At 37.8% G+C, this 18,281-nt stretch overlaps 1 protein-coding gene and 1 long non-coding RNA gene across 4 annotated transcripts in view; one reads left to right on the forward strand and one right to left on the reverse strand.

Annotated features, from left to right (window-relative positions):
- The window catches only part of LOC146481914 (uncharacterized), a 147,104-nt gene that overhangs the window by 49,543 nt on the left and 79,280 nt on the right, over positions 1-18,281 (reverse strand). The window lies entirely within an intron of this gene.
- On the forward strand, positions 2-18,106 carry LOC146481918 (uncharacterized). 3 transcript variants are annotated; one of them, XM_085108029.1, is made up of 10 exons: positions 35-172; positions 6,731-6,884; positions 10,108-10,242; positions 11,398-11,465; positions 11,858-11,890; positions 12,015-12,064; positions 12,812-12,884; positions 13,970-14,054; positions 16,550-16,612; positions 17,186-18,106. In XM_085108029.1, exons 1-10 carry the CDS (start codon positions 153-155, stop codon positions 17,294-17,296), a joined length of 792 nt encoding a protein of 263 aa, XP_084964155.1. In that variant the 5' UTR covers positions 35-152; the 3' UTR covers positions 17,297-18,106. The 3 variants fall into 3 exon arrangements, with proteins under 3 accessions (XP_084964156.1, XP_084964155.1, XP_084964154.1); XM_085108028.1 differs by lacking the exon at positions 35-172 and adding an exon at positions 4,373-4,410; XM_085108030.1 differs by lacking the exon at positions 6,731-6,884 and having other exon boundaries at positions 2-172.

The following is an 18,281-nucleotide window of genomic DNA, read 5'->3' on the forward strand; positions in this document are numbered from 1 at the left end:
TTTGAGTACACTGTACACCAAGTAGGGGGAAGGGAAGTGTTTTATGTTGACTGCGTTTTGGTTGTCGTCGTCAAATGTACGCTTTGAAAGTTGGATATTTGACTACTTAACGAGACGGTTTTGGACATTCACGGAAGCATTAACATTCATGGATGACTTTTCGCCTAAGAGAGTGAGTATTCTGGGTCAAAGGTTGCTTAAAATGTGAAATATGATAGCTGAATGTTTTCACTTAAGCTTGGCAACGCTTGGTCGCTTGCAAACATCTGGGATTATCGTCTGCTCAGTTCATCACTTAGCAGGGCTGTTAACTCTCCCGGATAACCAGGGAGTCTCCAGATTTTGAACCGTATCTCCCGGTCTCCAGGGTGTTTTGTCTTGAATGGGGTATCTATTTTTACTAAACTATAAACGTTACTCGTTCTTTAATTCTGACCATGACTGGTGAGCCATTGAGCCACTAAATTATAAACGTTATTTTTTCTTTAATTCTAACCGTAACTGGCGAGGCACCTCGGTTATTCCTCGCAAAATGTGACCTTGTATTCTATAGGTGGTTTGCGATCAATCCCTAGAGATCCAAAAGACAATGGTGTGGCAGCCAAATTGTTGGATGACAGAACCTTTTGTTTTGTCATCCAACATGGCTGCCATACCGTTGTCTTTTTTTTTTATCATCCATAACATGATCCCAAATTTATAACTAAGCTTTGCAGTTAATTATTAACAGCCAATTAAATGATAACTGACAAATGGCCTAAACTTTAACTGACATCTGACATTTGGCCAAATTTTTAACTGGCAACTGACATTTTGTATACCCCCATCCACACCCTCATACAGAAGTTATGCTGAACAATAAAAACAAGCTAGCTCTTGATGAGCTTTAAAGCTTGCAGACAACTTCACATTGATGGTAGGGTTAAAACTTGGGTGATGCTGTCCCATTAATACCAAGCCTTTTATGTTATTCATATTCAAGACTATCAAACCTGCTGCTGTCTTCCTGAATCAAACGTGTGAGATTTTCGTTTTTCGTGTTAATAGTCTGATTTCTGAAGATGTTTAGAAGATTTTCCAAAGGTTAATACCAAAATCTGCAATTTTCCAATAATTTTTGAACATGCAGACAATGTCGAAACATTTCTGACGATTGATCATGTCCCAGTCCAGTAAAACATTCATACACAGTTTTGAGGGCTCAGTCATGAAGCATAATGTTATTTGTAAAAATGTTATACATGATTGTGATTGTTGTGTATTTTGTTGAAATTCTCCATAGATTGAACTTAAATATTGTTCACATTTTGTGGCAAGATTTCTGCACAGCTGCATACATTGTATACTTTTTCCAACTCAAGCTCTATTCATGCTTGTTGCTTACGGAAGTATGTGGTATGACAGTGGCAGGGCATAAAAAACTTTTTTTTTTATTCCACTTGTCCATTGGACGAGAAAATGTTCAGATTCTGGTTTTCAGAAAGTTAAATTTTCTAGTCCAAAATAAAAATGTCATAAAAAAACGTAGAAATTGTATGATCTGTTTTGTACCAAATCTCGAGTTTTTATTTTAACAGTTATTTCAATTTATGTTGTTCTTTGCACTTTTCAATACAACACCATTTCATACAGACACATCGGGGATCACTCACGTTCTTTATACAGGAGTTGAGAAAATGCAGGACATCTATGAGGCATTAAAACTGCGATCTAAGATGACTCCTTTGACTCCTCGTCGATTTTACGGCTCATTCGCTGTAGCGGCGCCTGCTCTGGTTTTTCTTCGCTTTTAGCTCGTTGAAAACAAAAGTAATGAGAATGGCTCTTCTCGTGACTCACAAGAGAATCACGGCGAAAATCAGTGGCAGACGATCCATTGATGCCGCCATAAAGCTGGCTCGCTTTATCGGCTACTGTTGGATACCTGCGGCACACAATGCAGAACATTTCATTCTTCTCCGCATCAATTTTAACCCAGGGAAATTCTTTTTTCCATGTTGGTTCAAATTTTCGAATTCGACTTTCTTCATATTGTTTCACAGGTTTTATTTTTTCTTTAATAATCACAAAACTTGCCACAACGGTAATTGCATTGTTCACCTTGTCTCAAACGAGGTCGTCATTTCCATATATGGTATGTGGATCCCAGTCTTCATCGAAACAACAGAACCAGATATTCTCGGAAAACAGAAGTGAAAACAGGAAAGTTGCCTTGAAAAGAAACCAAACTTCGCGAAACTCAGGCTAGTTTACAATGTCCAAAATGCTTGGGAACTCAGGCCTCAGTAGAAAAGAACATTTTTTTTAGGCAAACTCTACTCTTCCCGTAGCACAAGTGCTTTTGGAAATCCACTCGTCCGAGATATGAGAGTACTGACGTCTCGGACGGGCGGACGAGTGGAAGTTTTTTGCCCTGCAGTGGTAAATGTATAATTAAAGTATGGCCTCTGTGCGGAAATCTTTCCACATTTTTGTGAATCAGGAGTTAGAAACAAGTCTGGGGGCTTGAGAGCAATAGTTTTGATCCACAGTGTGACACTTACCCGGTAGATATCTTGCTACATGTATATGTTTTTTAAGAAAATGATGTAATGCATGAGGGTACATCATTTTTTTGGAAAATACAGGAAAGCCATCTTCTATTTGGTTAAAATAATTATTATAGCCTGAACTTACATGCAAAAGAAAAACTTCATTGGTTTGAATGGTGGCTGCGCCGGAACACAATATTTACTAAGTTGCGTATGAGTGTGGAAAAAAAAAACGAAAATACTAAATCCAGCATTACGTAATACTTTAACACTTCTTGAATAAATAAAGACTCACATCAACTCAAAATCCAAATGTTTTATCCACTTCTTTGTGCTTCGTTTTGCACTAAAAACAGAAATAGGTTCTTATTGCAAGTGAAGCACAAAACAGCGGATAAAACATTAGAGCAATGTTTCCTGAAGAAATTCAAGGCCACATGCAAAAACTCTGCTGAATCTGGTCGGTTATACTGTCAGCCCTTCTGTTGTAGTGGATCTCCAAAAATTAATAAACAAAAATTAACAAAATTAAGATGTTTAGCTATATTTTTTCACTCTATGTGGTCAAAAGGCCACATTTACATGTATACACTGGTTTTGGCTGATTTCTCTACTTTTGTGATCATTCAGTTGTCATAATAATTTTATTATATCTCGTTGTCAGTACTAAAAAATGTCAATGGTTTTGAAGGTCACAGTTTCACATGTTTTTGAAAGGCAGAGTAAACATTTATAAAAAAATTTGGCTTGGTTGCATCTTTTCTAACCTTTTTTGTGATATTAATTTGTAAGACAGTTTTATGACAGATTATCTACTATTTTTAGTTTCAGTTTAAATTATTTTTCTGCAAAAGTTACGGTCTTAGCCTGGCCTTTCCCTTGACTATAGGCCACTGAAACTGCCCAACATTTTTAAAACCACTGAGTTTGTGGATGAAATTAGTTTCTGTGTTCCACATAGAACTTGACTTCAAATGGTTGCTTTCCACAATAAAAGCTACTGAGCAGTACTTTTCTATGACCTTTTTTTCTTTTATATTATGCTGTACAGTTCAGTTGGTGGTTATAAAATTTATAACCACCAAGTACAGCATAATTATATGAAAGAAAAAAGGTCATAAATGATTTAATATTGTTTAAGTCCGTCTGATGTTACGTACAGCTTAAAGATTTTTCAATATTATTTCTTAACTAAGAACAATATAAATAAAAGATGAGAGCCCTGCACTTGGAATTTCCCATTTGTTGAAATACTATTCAGAATGAATGGCATCCATTCAATGACATGTCTTATTGAATGTCACTTTTTTATTTATATGTTCAATCTTTTCATATTCAATTTTAATTTCATATTCAGACTTGTGTATAGACAATAGCTTGTTTTGTTTTGTCTGAAAGTAATAATACAATTTCATGCACGAAGCAGTCTGGCCCAAAATATATTGCATAATAACATTAATTAAATTATTTTTACGTTGACAGGTCTTTCTGCTGTCATAAATCAATAATATTTCAAGTTTTAAATTTTAATGCTTTATTTATATCGATCAAAAAACAGGCAAATGTTGTAAGTTTGTGTGTCTGTTTATTGCAAAATATCAAGGTAAAGGATTATTACAAGTCTTGTGGGAGTTCTGATTGAACAGCAGACCACATGTGGCAATTCTGTTTACTCTAAAGAAAGAGAGTCACTGCAGCTTCAGTATTTAATTGCTGATGTGTTTGAATAGAGACATCTTACATTTGCATACCATATCCTTGTAAAAGCAGTGTCAGATTCATTCAGTCTTTCAAGAACTGCACTCAAGACCATTTTCTTTCATGATTTTAAAAACATGGACTATAAGATTTGGCCGATGGAGGTTGCCTTAAATGAGAGGTTTGGTTTTAAAGTGCACAGCATTCTTCTTCTAAACATATTTTTTTAATTTTCATTTTCACATATTTTCCATATAGTTGAAAATTCTTAAAGTATTTGATTTTATATGCGAAGAGGATGGTACAAGATGTTTTGATTCGTAACTACAGTAAATGACCTTCCTTTCTTCCTGTGAAGCGTGAAATATTTTAAGATAAATATTAGCGATAAAAGAACATGATGTTTCAACCAATCTTCATGTATAAAATGTGTTCCAAAATCTTGGTACAGGTACAGGATGGTACAGGATGTTTTCGTAACTAGTAAATGACCTTCATTTCTTCCTCTGAAGCGTGAAATATTTTATAGATAAATATCAGTGATAAAAGAACATGCATTTCAACCAATGTTCATGTATAAAAGTGTGAAATGACCATTTTTATTTCTAATAGCAGTTATCTATGAAATGAGAATAATTCTCATTTCATAGATAACTGCTATTAGAATCTGTTGTGAAATATGATTTCTGCTTTAGGCCGTATTATTTTGGCAACTTCATACCAACAGACAATATTACATGACTGACAAGGCTGATGCCTAACAGCCCAGTAGCCGTGGGCACCCAAGAAAATGTTCTGGGTGCCTAAAGTTTTTGCAACAGCACCTAAAAGCCTGTTCAAAGGGTTTCAACATTAACCAACATTCGTTCAACAAAAGTTGAATGGATGTTGGGCAAATGTTGGATGAACTGGGTGTTCAAACGGCCTCAACGCCATTTAGCGTTTTCAAGAACAAAGAAAATGTTGAAGCAATATTGAATGAAAGTTTAAACCAATTTAAAATTTGATTCAACGCACTTTCAACATGCTTTCAACATTTTTTTTACACTTTCAACAATGTTGAATGACCTGTTCAAATGCCCCCGACATTTGGTTCAACAAAGTGTCAAGCGCGCGTTGCAGCAAATGTTGAAACTGTTTAACACTTCACATGTTGTTCTCCTAACTTCTCGGCTTTTTCGCTTTGTGGGCTCCTTGAAATTTTTCTTGGGCATCAGCCTTGTTTGATACTGGTCATTTTTCCAGTCCCAGAGGCCAAGAGCTTCCAATTCTGTTGCTAACCTTTGATCAGCTTGAAATTTACTTTTGAATGACTGGAGCTATGGACATGACTCTATGTACTTTTCATTTTTCAATTTGTTATTTCTTTATTTTTATTAATTTCTTTGTTTTTTAATTGTTTTATTACATTTATTTCATTCCATTTTTATTTATTTAATCATTATTAATGCTTTATTTTGTTTAATTTAATTTTTTTTAATTTACATATTATTGTTATTACCATTAACATAACAAAAAAATTGCTATATAATATTAAATATTAAATATTTTATTGTATTCTATCTTTTAGGATTACTTTGTCTAGGATTATTTTTTGTGCATATTTGTTACTAGCAGGAAGTTATTTGAAGGGGTGCGTGGAATAAAGTCCTAAGTGATTCTTGATCTCATGTTAAATTCTCCTTTGTTCATAGAAGGTAGAACAAGACAATTTGTTAGGAGAAACTAGCAGTCTATCAGGTGTCACTTAGGGCTTTTTTCCATGCACCCAATCATTTGAAATTTGAACCTGATATGGCGACCAACTGACGAGGTTGCAGATGAAACTAGCATTAATAATAATTTTTTGTAGTCATGTAATTTAACTACATACATAAAATTGTGTAACTTAGGTGTTGAACTTAAGTGCAAATGAAGTTCTTCCATTAAGATTATGCTCACCAGCATGACTTGACTTCTACATATTTCAGAAGCGATCGTGTTACATTCCGCAAAAAAACGCATTCTCGTAGTTTAGTTCCCTTCATTGAGTTTGAAGTTTGATTAAAAGAATTAGTATAGCATATGAAAAATTTAAGTATGTTTTAATTTCCCAACAACGACGAATGGATGTGTTTTAAAAATAATATGCGGAAGGAAGAAACGCGCCAAAACAGATTTATTGAACACTCACTGTCACTGATTTGACCAAAACAAAGAAAAGAATACACAGAAGAGCCATGCGAAAATTGCTTTTGTTCTCTCTTATTGTTTGAGGTTTGAGAAAATAATTGTTTCCTTGAAATCTACCATCGAGATCCTCGAAAAATTCTTTGAACGTCACGATACTTGATACTCAAAACTCGAGCCTCGAACCTCGATACTCAATTCTCGATAGCTTCGAGGATCGAGCTTCGAGTCGAGACTGTCAACTTGCATTTGCACAGTACTGTATGTAGCCTTGCTACTAATGTCTGCATCTCTCTCACTTCTTTGTTTCGTCACTCCTTCACTCTGTATAGGAGAGTTAGTGGGATTCAGCAGTTGAGTGAGTGGACAGATATACTATCACATATTGAGCAGCACTCTACACCCTCTGATAACAATTCTTTTGACCATTTTGACCATAAATCGCACGTAACCAACGGATTAAAGCCAGACAAGGATATGGCCAAGGCATATTTAATTGATATGCACTAAAAATTTAACTAGGGGTATAGAATGGTCCTTGAAAAAGTGATGGGTCTCGGCAAATTTTTGACCAGTCTCGAAATCTTGGCGTCTCAAACTAGTCTTGGAATCTTGAGCTCATAAAAAATAAAGCGGGGCTTGGAATCTTGTATAATTCGAAGTCTCGCAAGCCAAGTTGTTTAGTCTGTATGAACCATCATAAAACAACAACAAAACAAAGAACAATGGTGAAAAACGGCTCTACATCACAATGGTGCAGGCTGTGAAACATGTAGGCTTGGATCATGAAATTGTGCTTGTAAATTGCCATGTTATGCCTAAAAAAGAGCAAGGCTGATTTCACAACATCTCACACTCGGAGTTTTGATTCCCAGCGTCTCGAGCTTGGATTTTAAATAAGGGTCTCGGCAAGTCTCAAATTTTACCATTCTACACCCCTTTAACTATATAATAAGCACTAAATAAATAACTTATTATAATTAATTTTAACTGGTCCTTATAATGATTTAAATCAGTCAGAATTTATTATTCTTGAGTATGATAAAATTAAAATAAACATTCAATGGCTACAGTTTGATGATTTTTTTTCTTCAAATGGAACTAGATTATTCGTTTAAAAACTACTCATATTAATTTTATGTAAGTGTTTTGCAGTAAACTTCAGAATTAACACTAAAACTCAAGATTGCATTCTGGTCATGAGAATGTTGGCTAGAGTTATCAATCATAAAATGATTGTTGAAAACCAGCTATGCATAAATTAAACTAAAGAAAAGAAAAACCATGAATGAAAATAAGTCAATCACAACACAGTCGGGAACATGACCCTCTGATCTTGTCAAGCTACACTTTTTTGTCTCGCTATACATCTGCTATAGCTAAACATCTTTGTGTTGGAAACATCTGTTATACTAAACTTCCATGCTACAGCTACTGTACCATACCAGTCTGAATTATCCCTATAATTATAGTAGGACACGTCAGGCGCGACTCGCATTTCAACCAAATGAGAATTCATGTTGCAATTCGAGTGTCTTGTTTCAAAACAAAGCAACACACTATACAACACTTTAGCAAAACTATACTATGCTATGGCTATAGTATGGCTAGACTTCTTTGTTTGCAAGATGTCTGCTATTATCATATGATTGGAAGGTTAAAAACTTAAGATAACCTTTGGTTAAGTCTTGAACTCTAAAATAACGCTGATTCAAATAATGGCATAACTGCTGCAATGCTGCTGCTTCATGTAGCACTGAATCACCTTCTTGTTCTTCAATCCATTTTGCTGACTGGTGGCTTTCCACTCAAGTTCTGTCCATGCACTGAGCTGTTACTTTGGTTGTTTCCAACTCCTTCTTGTCCTGGCCTTTCCCTTTACTAAAGGCCATTGAAACTGGGTCCAATCATTGAGTTTGTGAATGAAACAGGTATGGGTTCTAGAAACCTGGTCTGAAAATAGGTATACATTTTAGAGGGCAGGTCTGAAAAGGGTACCCAAAAATTACATCTTTTGGTCTGAAATAGGGTCAGGGTTTGGAGAATTCAGCTGCACACCCCAACCAGATCTTCAGATAACCCCCCCTCTACCCCCTCTGGGTGACATAGATCCTGACTTCATCCACAAACTCAAATGGTTATTATTCTCACATTTATAAAAGCTACTGAGCAGTACTTTTTCTGTGACATTGTTTATATATTATGCTGTACTTTTGGTGGTTATAAATAATGTTTGAGTCTGTACTGGATAAAATTGGAATGCATCAGACCATTCAAATGAAAGTCGTGAAAGCTTGTAAAAGTAACAGCAGTTCTTCATGCTGCCATAATTTTTGGCCAAGCTAGAATGCAAGTTTCTAAAGACCTAGGTGTTATAAATGTGTTCTTCTCTATTCAGTTCTTTTCATATCAGTCATTATAAACTTCCACATACTCATGTTCGCTTCCTTATAAATGCTCCTTCTTCTTCATGCTTACCTTTCATTGTCTTTATTTCCTGAGTAGCCTGCTGAAGTGAACAGTACACACTCTGATGACCAACTCTTGGTTATTTCTCTTCCTCCTGATGTTGATCATACTGCAAATCTAAATGTGGTAACATTCTTTACTTTTCTAATCATTTTTCTACTTGATGAAGATCAGTAATGATTTAACATTGCCAACGTTTTCTATATCAGTGCACCATTTAAGACAAAATATGGTCTTAGGGATGGCAAAGCAAGTGAAACATACAAGCATGTGTGACAATTGCCTCCTGTGAGAAGACACAGTGAGCAGGGAAAAGAGGCATTTCTTGTGCACCCTTGCATGTCTTGCTCAGATTACTAGATCCCTCAGAAATATAGGAGACTACAAAATGGTCTCTTTTTTTCTTAGGAATGGTAGCACAAGCAAAACATGCAAGCACACATGACAATAATTATTTATAATCTGAAGGGGTGCCTGGAAAAGGCCCCAAGTGACTCCTGATAAATAGCTAGATTCTCCTTCCAAATTGTCTTGTATTCGGTTGTGAAACAAAAGGAGAATTTAACCTTACATCAAGTCACTTATGACCTTATTCCATGCACCCCTTCAATTGTGTCCTGTGAGAAGACGTGTGCAATGAGCAGAGGAAAAGAGGCATTTTTTGTGCACACTTGCATGTCTCCCTCTTTTGTAATATTCCCAAGAAATGTAGCAGACTACTTGTAGTCTATCACACCATAGATGCTTTAACATAATTATTTAATAATATTTAACTGATCCTAGCAATATGTAGGATGCATATCAGTGTCACTTAAACTCAGCGAATGGCCAAGCTCACCTTGGGTCTTTCCAGCTCTAGTCTTCAGCTTATTGACAGTACACAACAACTTATTAACTAAAAATATGTGCATCAGAGAACTTGTTCAGATCTTGCTGTTGTGCACTATGTACATGTTTGTGGAACAAAATGTGCATTTGGAGAAGCATGGTGGCTGGTCAGGGAAATCCTTGTTGAAGTCTTTGAGTCCCATAGGTGATAATTATCTAATTATTTCCAGTAATCAAAGCCATGATCGGAGAGTAGACAAAAATTAATGAATCACCAAAGATGGACTGCTTTGATTTTTGGATAACTTCTCCCAACCAGTGATAAAAGTAACATCAAATCCAGAAAGGAGAATTTGATAGGTGATAGTTTTAAAACAAGTGTTAACATGCATTTGAATACTTTTGTGCACAGGAGGTTCGTCAAGGCAGACGAGCAGCCCAGAATGTTCAGTCCAATCAAGACCCTGGTGAGGACATGTTGGATGATGCTCTTGGAGATATTGCAGTGGAGGCTAATAATCCTGCAGCGGCAAATGAACATGACCAAGTAAGAGACATAAAAGGTTCTTTTTTATGAAGGATTAGTGTGTATTTATTTTATTAAAAAATAAAGCCTAAGAATAGTCATGAGAATGGTGTATTATTCAATGAATGACGCAGGCATACTCAGAAAAAGGAAATCCAAGTGCTCCTTTCGGGATTCCAAACTAAGACCTTCTGATTACTAGTTCGGATGCTCCACCACTGAGCTACAGGAGACTCATGGGAGCTAAGGCCATTAAACTAGGTTCATGGGACAAACATCCTGCATACTGCTACGATTGGAATGTCAATGTGTGGCATATGTGCAATGGAATAAATTATGTGATGGAATATTTTAAGCCAGGTTAATAAGTGAGAATGATGTATTATTCAATGAATGAGGCAGGCATACTCGGAAAAAGGAAATCTAAGTGCTCCTATCAGGAGTTGAACCTAAGACCTTCCGATTACTAGTTCAAATAGTCATATTTTTAATGACCTTTGAAGCCTGTATTCAAGGTCAAAGCATTGCCATTTTTTGGCCATTTTCTCTTGCTACCATTAAGATTTTAGAGGAAAATAATGCTCTCTTCCCTCAGATTTTATTCATATTTTTAATGTCCATTAAAGCCTGAATTCAAGGTTTGAAAAACATTGCCCCTTGATTCAGCTTTACTTTGCCACTATTTTAAAAGAAAATCATTATGTTTCAGATACCAATGTACATTGCTATCAAAAAGCGTACTTATTAGACTGTACTTTGCTTACGTGAAGGGGGCCGGGGGGGGGGGGGGGGAGGGGTTTACATCTACACATATGTAAGCTAACCACTATCCAAGGACATGTTCTTGGAACTGGAAGCTGAACAGACAATTAACACAAACTTTGCTTTCCTTGTGACTTCTGAGACACAGAAATAGAAAATCAACAGAAAATAAATGTCCTATAAAAAGTACCATACCCAATTCATTCTAGAATAATGAGGAATGATGTTAAAACATAGTATTCTGCAGTGTGTCGTTAGTTTTTCTCCTTGTTGCTAAGTGGTGAGAGCATCGGACCAAAGTGGTCAAGGGTTCAGCTTTTGTCAACGATTTGTTTTTTTGCCTGGTCTCATGCTGAATAAGATGTAATATTGAATCAAGAATAATAAACTAAGAAAACTTGATTTGTTTTGCAGCCTCCACCAAAGCCATCCAGAAGACAAGGAGGCTGGGCAGATGACACACCCAAAGAGAAAAAGAAAGGGTATGGTGGACACTCTTTAGAACTGAGAGCTACACAACTGTTATTCTATAAATCAAAATTTATTTATCATACCATGTCTCATCATACTATGTCACATTCAAGGAGAAAATGAAAAGGTATGGACCACCCTCTTTGGAACTGACAGCTACACATTATTCTCATCCTCGGAGACCCAGGGGCAGTTAGTGGGGTAAAAGGGATTTTCGTGGGTGAAAGTTTACTGAAAGAATGGGAGAGCCCCTGGGCAATTACTCTTACCGAACCAGTTCCTTATAGTAAACTTTCGCCTATGAAAATCCCTTTACCCCACTAACTGCCCCTGGGTCTCCGAGGATGCACCATTCTATAAATCAGATTTTTCTGATCATACATGTTTTACTTTTCTCAATTAGGAGAAGAGATGTGGAAACCTTTCAAGAAGAAGAGTAAGGTTTTTGGATTTGTTTGTCATGTTTATAAGAATCAAATTGACGTAATGATTTCAATAATGCTGTTTTCAGTGTGTGGCATAAAAAACTGATAAACTGCATTGATTTTATTCTTGTTTAGTGAAAGGCTTAAAATGGATAATTCAGTAACACAAGATGACGATGATGGCGGTAAGATAAAACTTGTATCAAACACGGTGTTGTTTCAGAAAATATCCACTCTCCCTCACAGACTATATATGAACCCTCTCTTCCCTCTGAAAAATTCTAGTTTAGCTTTATACAGTCGAACCTCCACTAACGGCCACCTCTCCACAACGGCCACCTCTCTACAACGGCCACTTTTTTTTGTCCCGGCGGACAGTCCATACATTAGCTCTTGTTTAAACCTCTCTACAACGGCCACCTCTCTACAACGGCAACGGCCACTAAAGTGCGTCCCCAACTGCCAAAATAACCTCTCGACAACGGCCAGTTCAGTACTTTTTTGTAAAACCTTTTTTATAAACTGATGCAGTAATCGGCATTTGTCTTCGGAACATTACGTTTCTGTATTCTTTTTAATGGTATACGAATTTTGATTGTGTTCCATTTATATGCTGCAGTAAGCATAAATTGTCTACAATAATATAGCGAATGCTGCGAACCTTGCTCGTTTCGTCTTGTTAACCTTTTTATTCAAAACATTATTTACGTTTTATTGTGTATTTTATCAATATATATTATTCAAGATTTGATTGCCATTATAGGTTACAGTAAGCATGAACTTGGCACAATAAACATGTTGTACTTCCCGAAAGAAAAAGGTGTCATATTACACCCCTACCTCCCCATAACGGCCACCTCTCCACAACGGCCACTTTCTTCTGTCCCTAAGGTGGCCGTTGTGGAGAGGTTCAACTGTACTTTCCTTCACAGATATTCCTGTAATCCCTGACTTGGAGGATGTACAGGAGGAAGACATGATGACACAGATTGCAGCTCCACCCAGGTAATTCACGATTAACAGGTTTGAAATTTGAAGTCGAGATGATAGCACAACCTTCTTATGTTGAATTTTAGGCTGAGTTTTTGGTTTGCTCAAAAGTGCCTGGCCTTCAATTTAATCAAAGAACATCGCTCTGTTTTTTTTTTTTCTCTCCAAGGTCCAAAGCGTCTGCTGTTCCGCTTCTTTACTTTCTTTCTTTTGCTGGACGACTTTGGCCTTGTTTTTCTTAACCACAGAGCGATGTTCTCTGACTAACCCCTAAGGCAAAACGACATTTTCTCCAGATCACAGACTGCAAACTCAACGTCCCAATCCTTGTGTATATTAGGTATACCCCTAAACTCCTAAACTACAGCTTCTTTTGCAGTTCTCAACATCTTCATTGATGTGAGAGCCATCTTAAAACCCACAACTTCTAGGGGGAAAATGTTGAAAAGTTATGGGGGTGGTCAACCATATCACACATGAGAGAGGGTTAAGTTTTTATCCTTTTAATGAGTAGACCTTTACAAGAGCATCTTGGTGTCAAAAATTCATAGAAATCTGTCAAATGTTGAAATGTTGTTATGGCATTTTGTGCCAATTGGCACCCTTAGGGATTAAAGGGTTTTAATACAAGACTTAAATTAAAATTAAATGTGTAGATTTGTATAGTGCATAATTCCATGATGAGATGATCAAATGCGCTTTACAGTATGGGAATCTGACCGTCACTCTCCAGATCGGATTGGAATTTAGAAATGATGGTTTTCGAGGAGAGGGGAAAACTATAGTACCCGGAGAAAAACCTCTCGGAGCAAGGACGAGAACCAACAACAAACTCAACCCACGTATGACACCGAGTCCGGGAATCGAACTTGGGCCACATTGGTGGGAGATGAGTGCTCTTACCACTGCGCCACCCCTGCTCCCCCAACTTCAGACACTTTTGAACAAAATAAAAGCCTAAAATTGGACGTAAGACGGTTATGTTCACAGCCCTTCATTTGAACCTCTGATTATGAATCTTAGAGCTCTTGGGTGCTGTTCTTAGCAACTACTAATAGCTGGGTGATTTTGATTGATTTAAATCTTCTTTTTGTTTATAGCGTACAAGTGAACAGAGTAGCAACATACAAGGAACTTGATAGCTACTTTCAGAAACAGTCAGCCCTCTTTAATGTTAATTTGTTGGTAAGTATCTTACCTAAGACTTTAAAAAGAGAAATCTCTACTCACCCTTTTTCTTCTTCTAGAGGCGCAGTGGTTTAGTGGTAATTGTATGTTGGATGCAAAGATGGGAATCCCTTTCCTTTGCTACGATCAACTCCAGCTTTGCTGACTCTGCACTTATACTAGAAGGAGCTGAAATACTGAGCCTCGTTCTGGAAAGTAATCCCAGGATTAGACCCAACAAATGTGATCAGTTAACAGAAGAACACCTCTCTCTCGAGCACATATAGATTGTGCAGTTCTCTTTGTTTGGCTATTTGTACTTAGTTATCTTACCCCGCTATTACAGACTCTTGTTGACTATAGACAGGCAATCGTTATTCCATTTGGTAGTGCAGGGGGGGGGGGGGGGGAATGACATAACGTTTCATATACATTAAATGAGACCTAAGTATTTCGAAGAACTTGCCATATACGACTTATTCATCGCTGTGACAAAATGTGTATTTCACGTCTCCTGAGTGAGATGAGATGAGGGGCCTTATCAGGCAACCCAAGCTCACGTTACTCGAAAGCGGGGGACAAAATCATGCATCGATCATGCAAACGTTGCCTGAGTCTGAATGACTTTTCAGTTACAGGGCGGCTGTTGAGAATTTGAGCGCTGTAATGGGAAGTGAAATGTGATAGATTGTAGCATTCAGTAAAGCGAAATTTCTACATTCATTATGTGAGGTGAATAAAGCAAACATCTCCCTTGCGTATTCACCTTTCGGATTTGGGGTCACTTTATCCATTTTTGGCAGCACTATTACTAGAGACCTTCAGTAACCACGACGGCAACTCCAACGAAATTGTCACTTCACGTTATTCGAACTACTTCGCGATTATTCCAACTAGTTCAACTTGTGCAGTGTCGCCAAACTATCCAATAACAGATGGATCAGAAAATTTACTCTCCAGTGTATAAATATGTTGTAGTGCTAAGTTAACCCATGAATTTCCCACTGAGAGTTAGCCCTAGTAAGGAAATGGGAGACCACGCGAGGCAAAGAAAAAATCTCTTTTTCTTTTCTTGTGCTGTCTCCCATTTCCTTACTAGGGCTAACGCTCAGTGGGAAATTCATGGATTCACATAGTACTACAACATACACATTTACATTTACCATATTACAAGCATTCCCTCTCTACAAGGTTTATATGCTCGGATTTGGTCAGGTTCGTGAAGGTTCTTAGTGTTTCAGCTCACGGACCCCACTCTTAAAAACATTAAGACTTGGGGCTATGGCTAATGTGGCGGGCAAACTGTTCCACTGCTTTATAGTTCTAGGTAAAAAGCTGTATTGAACGAGATAGGTTTTCTTTTCGTAGGGAATTCTAAAGGATTTGGCGTGACTATTTCTAAACTGTCTCGTAAGCCGGTGGTATAAGTTCTTTAGAAAGATCAACTTCAACTAGGTTACTAGATCTAGATCAACTTCAACTAGGCTACACTGTAGAGTTAACTCTCAGATCCATCGTATGTGTCATTTGTGCTAGTGGCACAACATTCATTGCGTCCAAAAACTGAATTGGTAGAAACGGCGTTCAGGTTGAAAAGGAGAAAGAAAAATGCACCGCCGTGTGCTCACTTTCTCCATTTCATTTTCCGTTGTTGTTAATCAGATAATTGTAAAGAAATGTACCAAGATTTCCGAAAATTCAGTATAACCGACGTGTAGTAGCATTGTTTTGCTTAGCAGCTGTTTTGTATTGTTCTCATCGTAAGGTGGAGTCTTACAGAATGACAAATGATTAATTACTCGCTTTCCTGTAGGGCGGCCTGTAGCGTAGCAAACGCTTCTGTGTGTATTTCTTCTGTTTGTAATTAAAGTAATATATCAAACACAAGGAAGAGTGTTTCCTCCGATTTCCAAACACCGAGAAGTAGGTTGGAAAAACGAGACGCAGCCGAGATTTTTTAACCAACTTCGAGGTGTTTGGAAATAGGATGAAACCCTCTTTCGAGTGTTTGATATAGCTTCTCAAACTTTTGATAATTCTTGGAGAAATTCGAAGCAAAAGTTCACAAAATGTTATGATAATTAAAATCACATTTCTAAACCTCCTTCACGGTAGTGATTTGCTTTGTTTTTCCTTCATGACGGAATTATTAGTAATGAGTTTGAGAAACATTTTCCCTTGTTGGCCACACAAAAGTTGTCTCAGTTTTTTCTGTCTTGTTCTGACTTTCTCCACCCTGCTAGCAGAGCGTTTCTTTCTGGCAAGTCTTTTTGCGTGTCTGTTATTTCGCGTAGTCGGCTTGTTTACGTCCTCCTCGAGAGAAAGATAAACTTCTCTCGCAGAAGGAATCAGACTGAGAAACGCTTGCTATGCACTATGCAGTCTACACAAGAGGTTGCGCTTCAGCGGTAGTGACTTGATCTCCCTGGACTTTGAGAACAAAACTTCATGTGAGAGCAAACAGGTGGACGAATTGGGGGAATGTTAATAATCCTCTCTCCTTTTATTTCCAGGATGGGGAAATTGATCTCAAACTTCTCACTAACGTTTTGTCTCCTGAAACTGAAATATTTGAGGTAAGACTTTACGTACATATTCTTCAGAGAGATTCAATTAGACCAGTTCAACGCCCAACGAAGCGATTTTATAGTGAATGACGCCTCCCACGCAGTCGCTTTTAGAAATGACTGCGCGGGAGGCTGAAGTTCATGCAGCTGAGGCAAAAAACTTTGAAGTAATATTGCACTTGGAAACGGCTGCATGCATTCCCGCGCTTAACGCGCGCGTGCGCGCGCGCGGGGGGTAGGAGGTATCCATTTACCAAAATTTTCGGTTCAACCCGTTCAAATGCAACGAATGCGTGGATCAAACGGAAACTTACGGCAACAAATGGACATTCTCCCGAGGTACTCCACTGTTTCTACTCCAACCGGTTAGGTTGGAAATTACCGTTTTGTTTGCACAAAATGTCTATTTCAATTTTGTCGTCTTTCTGCGCCATCATTGCGTTACCACGTTGGTTTTGTGATCTACTGATTGCAAGTTTGGAACTAAAAGCGGAAAACTTTGACACGGAAAACTATTGGAATTTCGAACTTTCGTCCGCGCGTGATTTTGCTTAATTCGACCATTTTCTATTTATCTTGTAGGAGGACAAGCGGTGGGATTGGGACCGACTTTTCACCGAAGTTGCGTCAGAACTTCAGTCCGAGTGGGACAAGGGCGGAGAGACAGATGATCTTGACGAAACTAAAACATAGAAACTCAAAACATGACCAAGGGAACATTTTACTTATTTATGACTCTTGAGCCCGGAGCTCAAAAAACTTTCTTTTTAACTCACAGAATGTAAAAACCTGGGCCGCCAATGTAGCCACCGAAAGATACAGTCAGTAGGTCGGTCAATTCGAAACTTTAACATCTCCTCTCCCGGGTATGCACGGAACATTTGACTGTATGGATACCTGGGAGCGTTTTTTAGGCTCTATGTGACTCAGGAGTCGGTTGCACAAGACTTGACATCGAGAACACTGCTAACTTTGGACGTTAAAATTGTTGATTTTCACTGGTCGGAACGTTTGACGTCAAGTTTTATGCAACGTCCTCGTCCAACGCATTAGCCTATGAACAGGTTCCCAAGTGGGGTATAGGGCGAAGAGGAAAATCGAGCTCGGTCTGGAACGAGAAAGAAAGGAAGGGAGCCAGTGAATATTCTTTTGATGCCTTGCTTGCACAAAAAAACATTATCAATTCAGCCTCATTCCCAGGCTTTAGCGTGCTTATCGACTCGGGCCAACTGAGCATATTGTTTCGGGATTTGGGGCATACCTCCTCTTGCGATCGGCTCAAAGGGTGACGTCATATCCGAGGCCACGTGCCAAGGAACTGACTGGGGACGAGGCTGCCACCAATCGATAGCAAAGGCGGGGCTGTTTAGTTGCTGTCTGTTACAACAAGACTGTATATAAACGTAACAAACATGTCATTCCCATTTGTCTCTTTCTCTTCCTTCTGTCACTTTCTTGTAAATAAAAGCTGTAATATTCATTATTAAAATATGATCGAATTCAGTTACCGGCTGATATCTTAATTGACAGATTCACTCCAGCGGCTATTACTGGAGGAATGTGTGTTCCATGCACGAGAAACCATAAGCGATTGGTTTTAATTTTTCTTATGATTGAACTCATAAAGCCCCAATATCAAAATCTATATTCTCCTCACTATCCTCCTATATTTTATGGT

This window comes from Pavona decussata, unplaced genomic scaffold (assembly GCF_977016875.1).
Source record: "Pavona decussata unplaced genomic scaffold, jaPavDecu1.1 SCAFFOLD_48, whole genome shotgun sequence".
Taxonomy (NCBI): domain Eukaryota; kingdom Metazoa; phylum Cnidaria; class Anthozoa; order Scleractinia; family Agariciidae; genus Pavona; species Pavona decussata.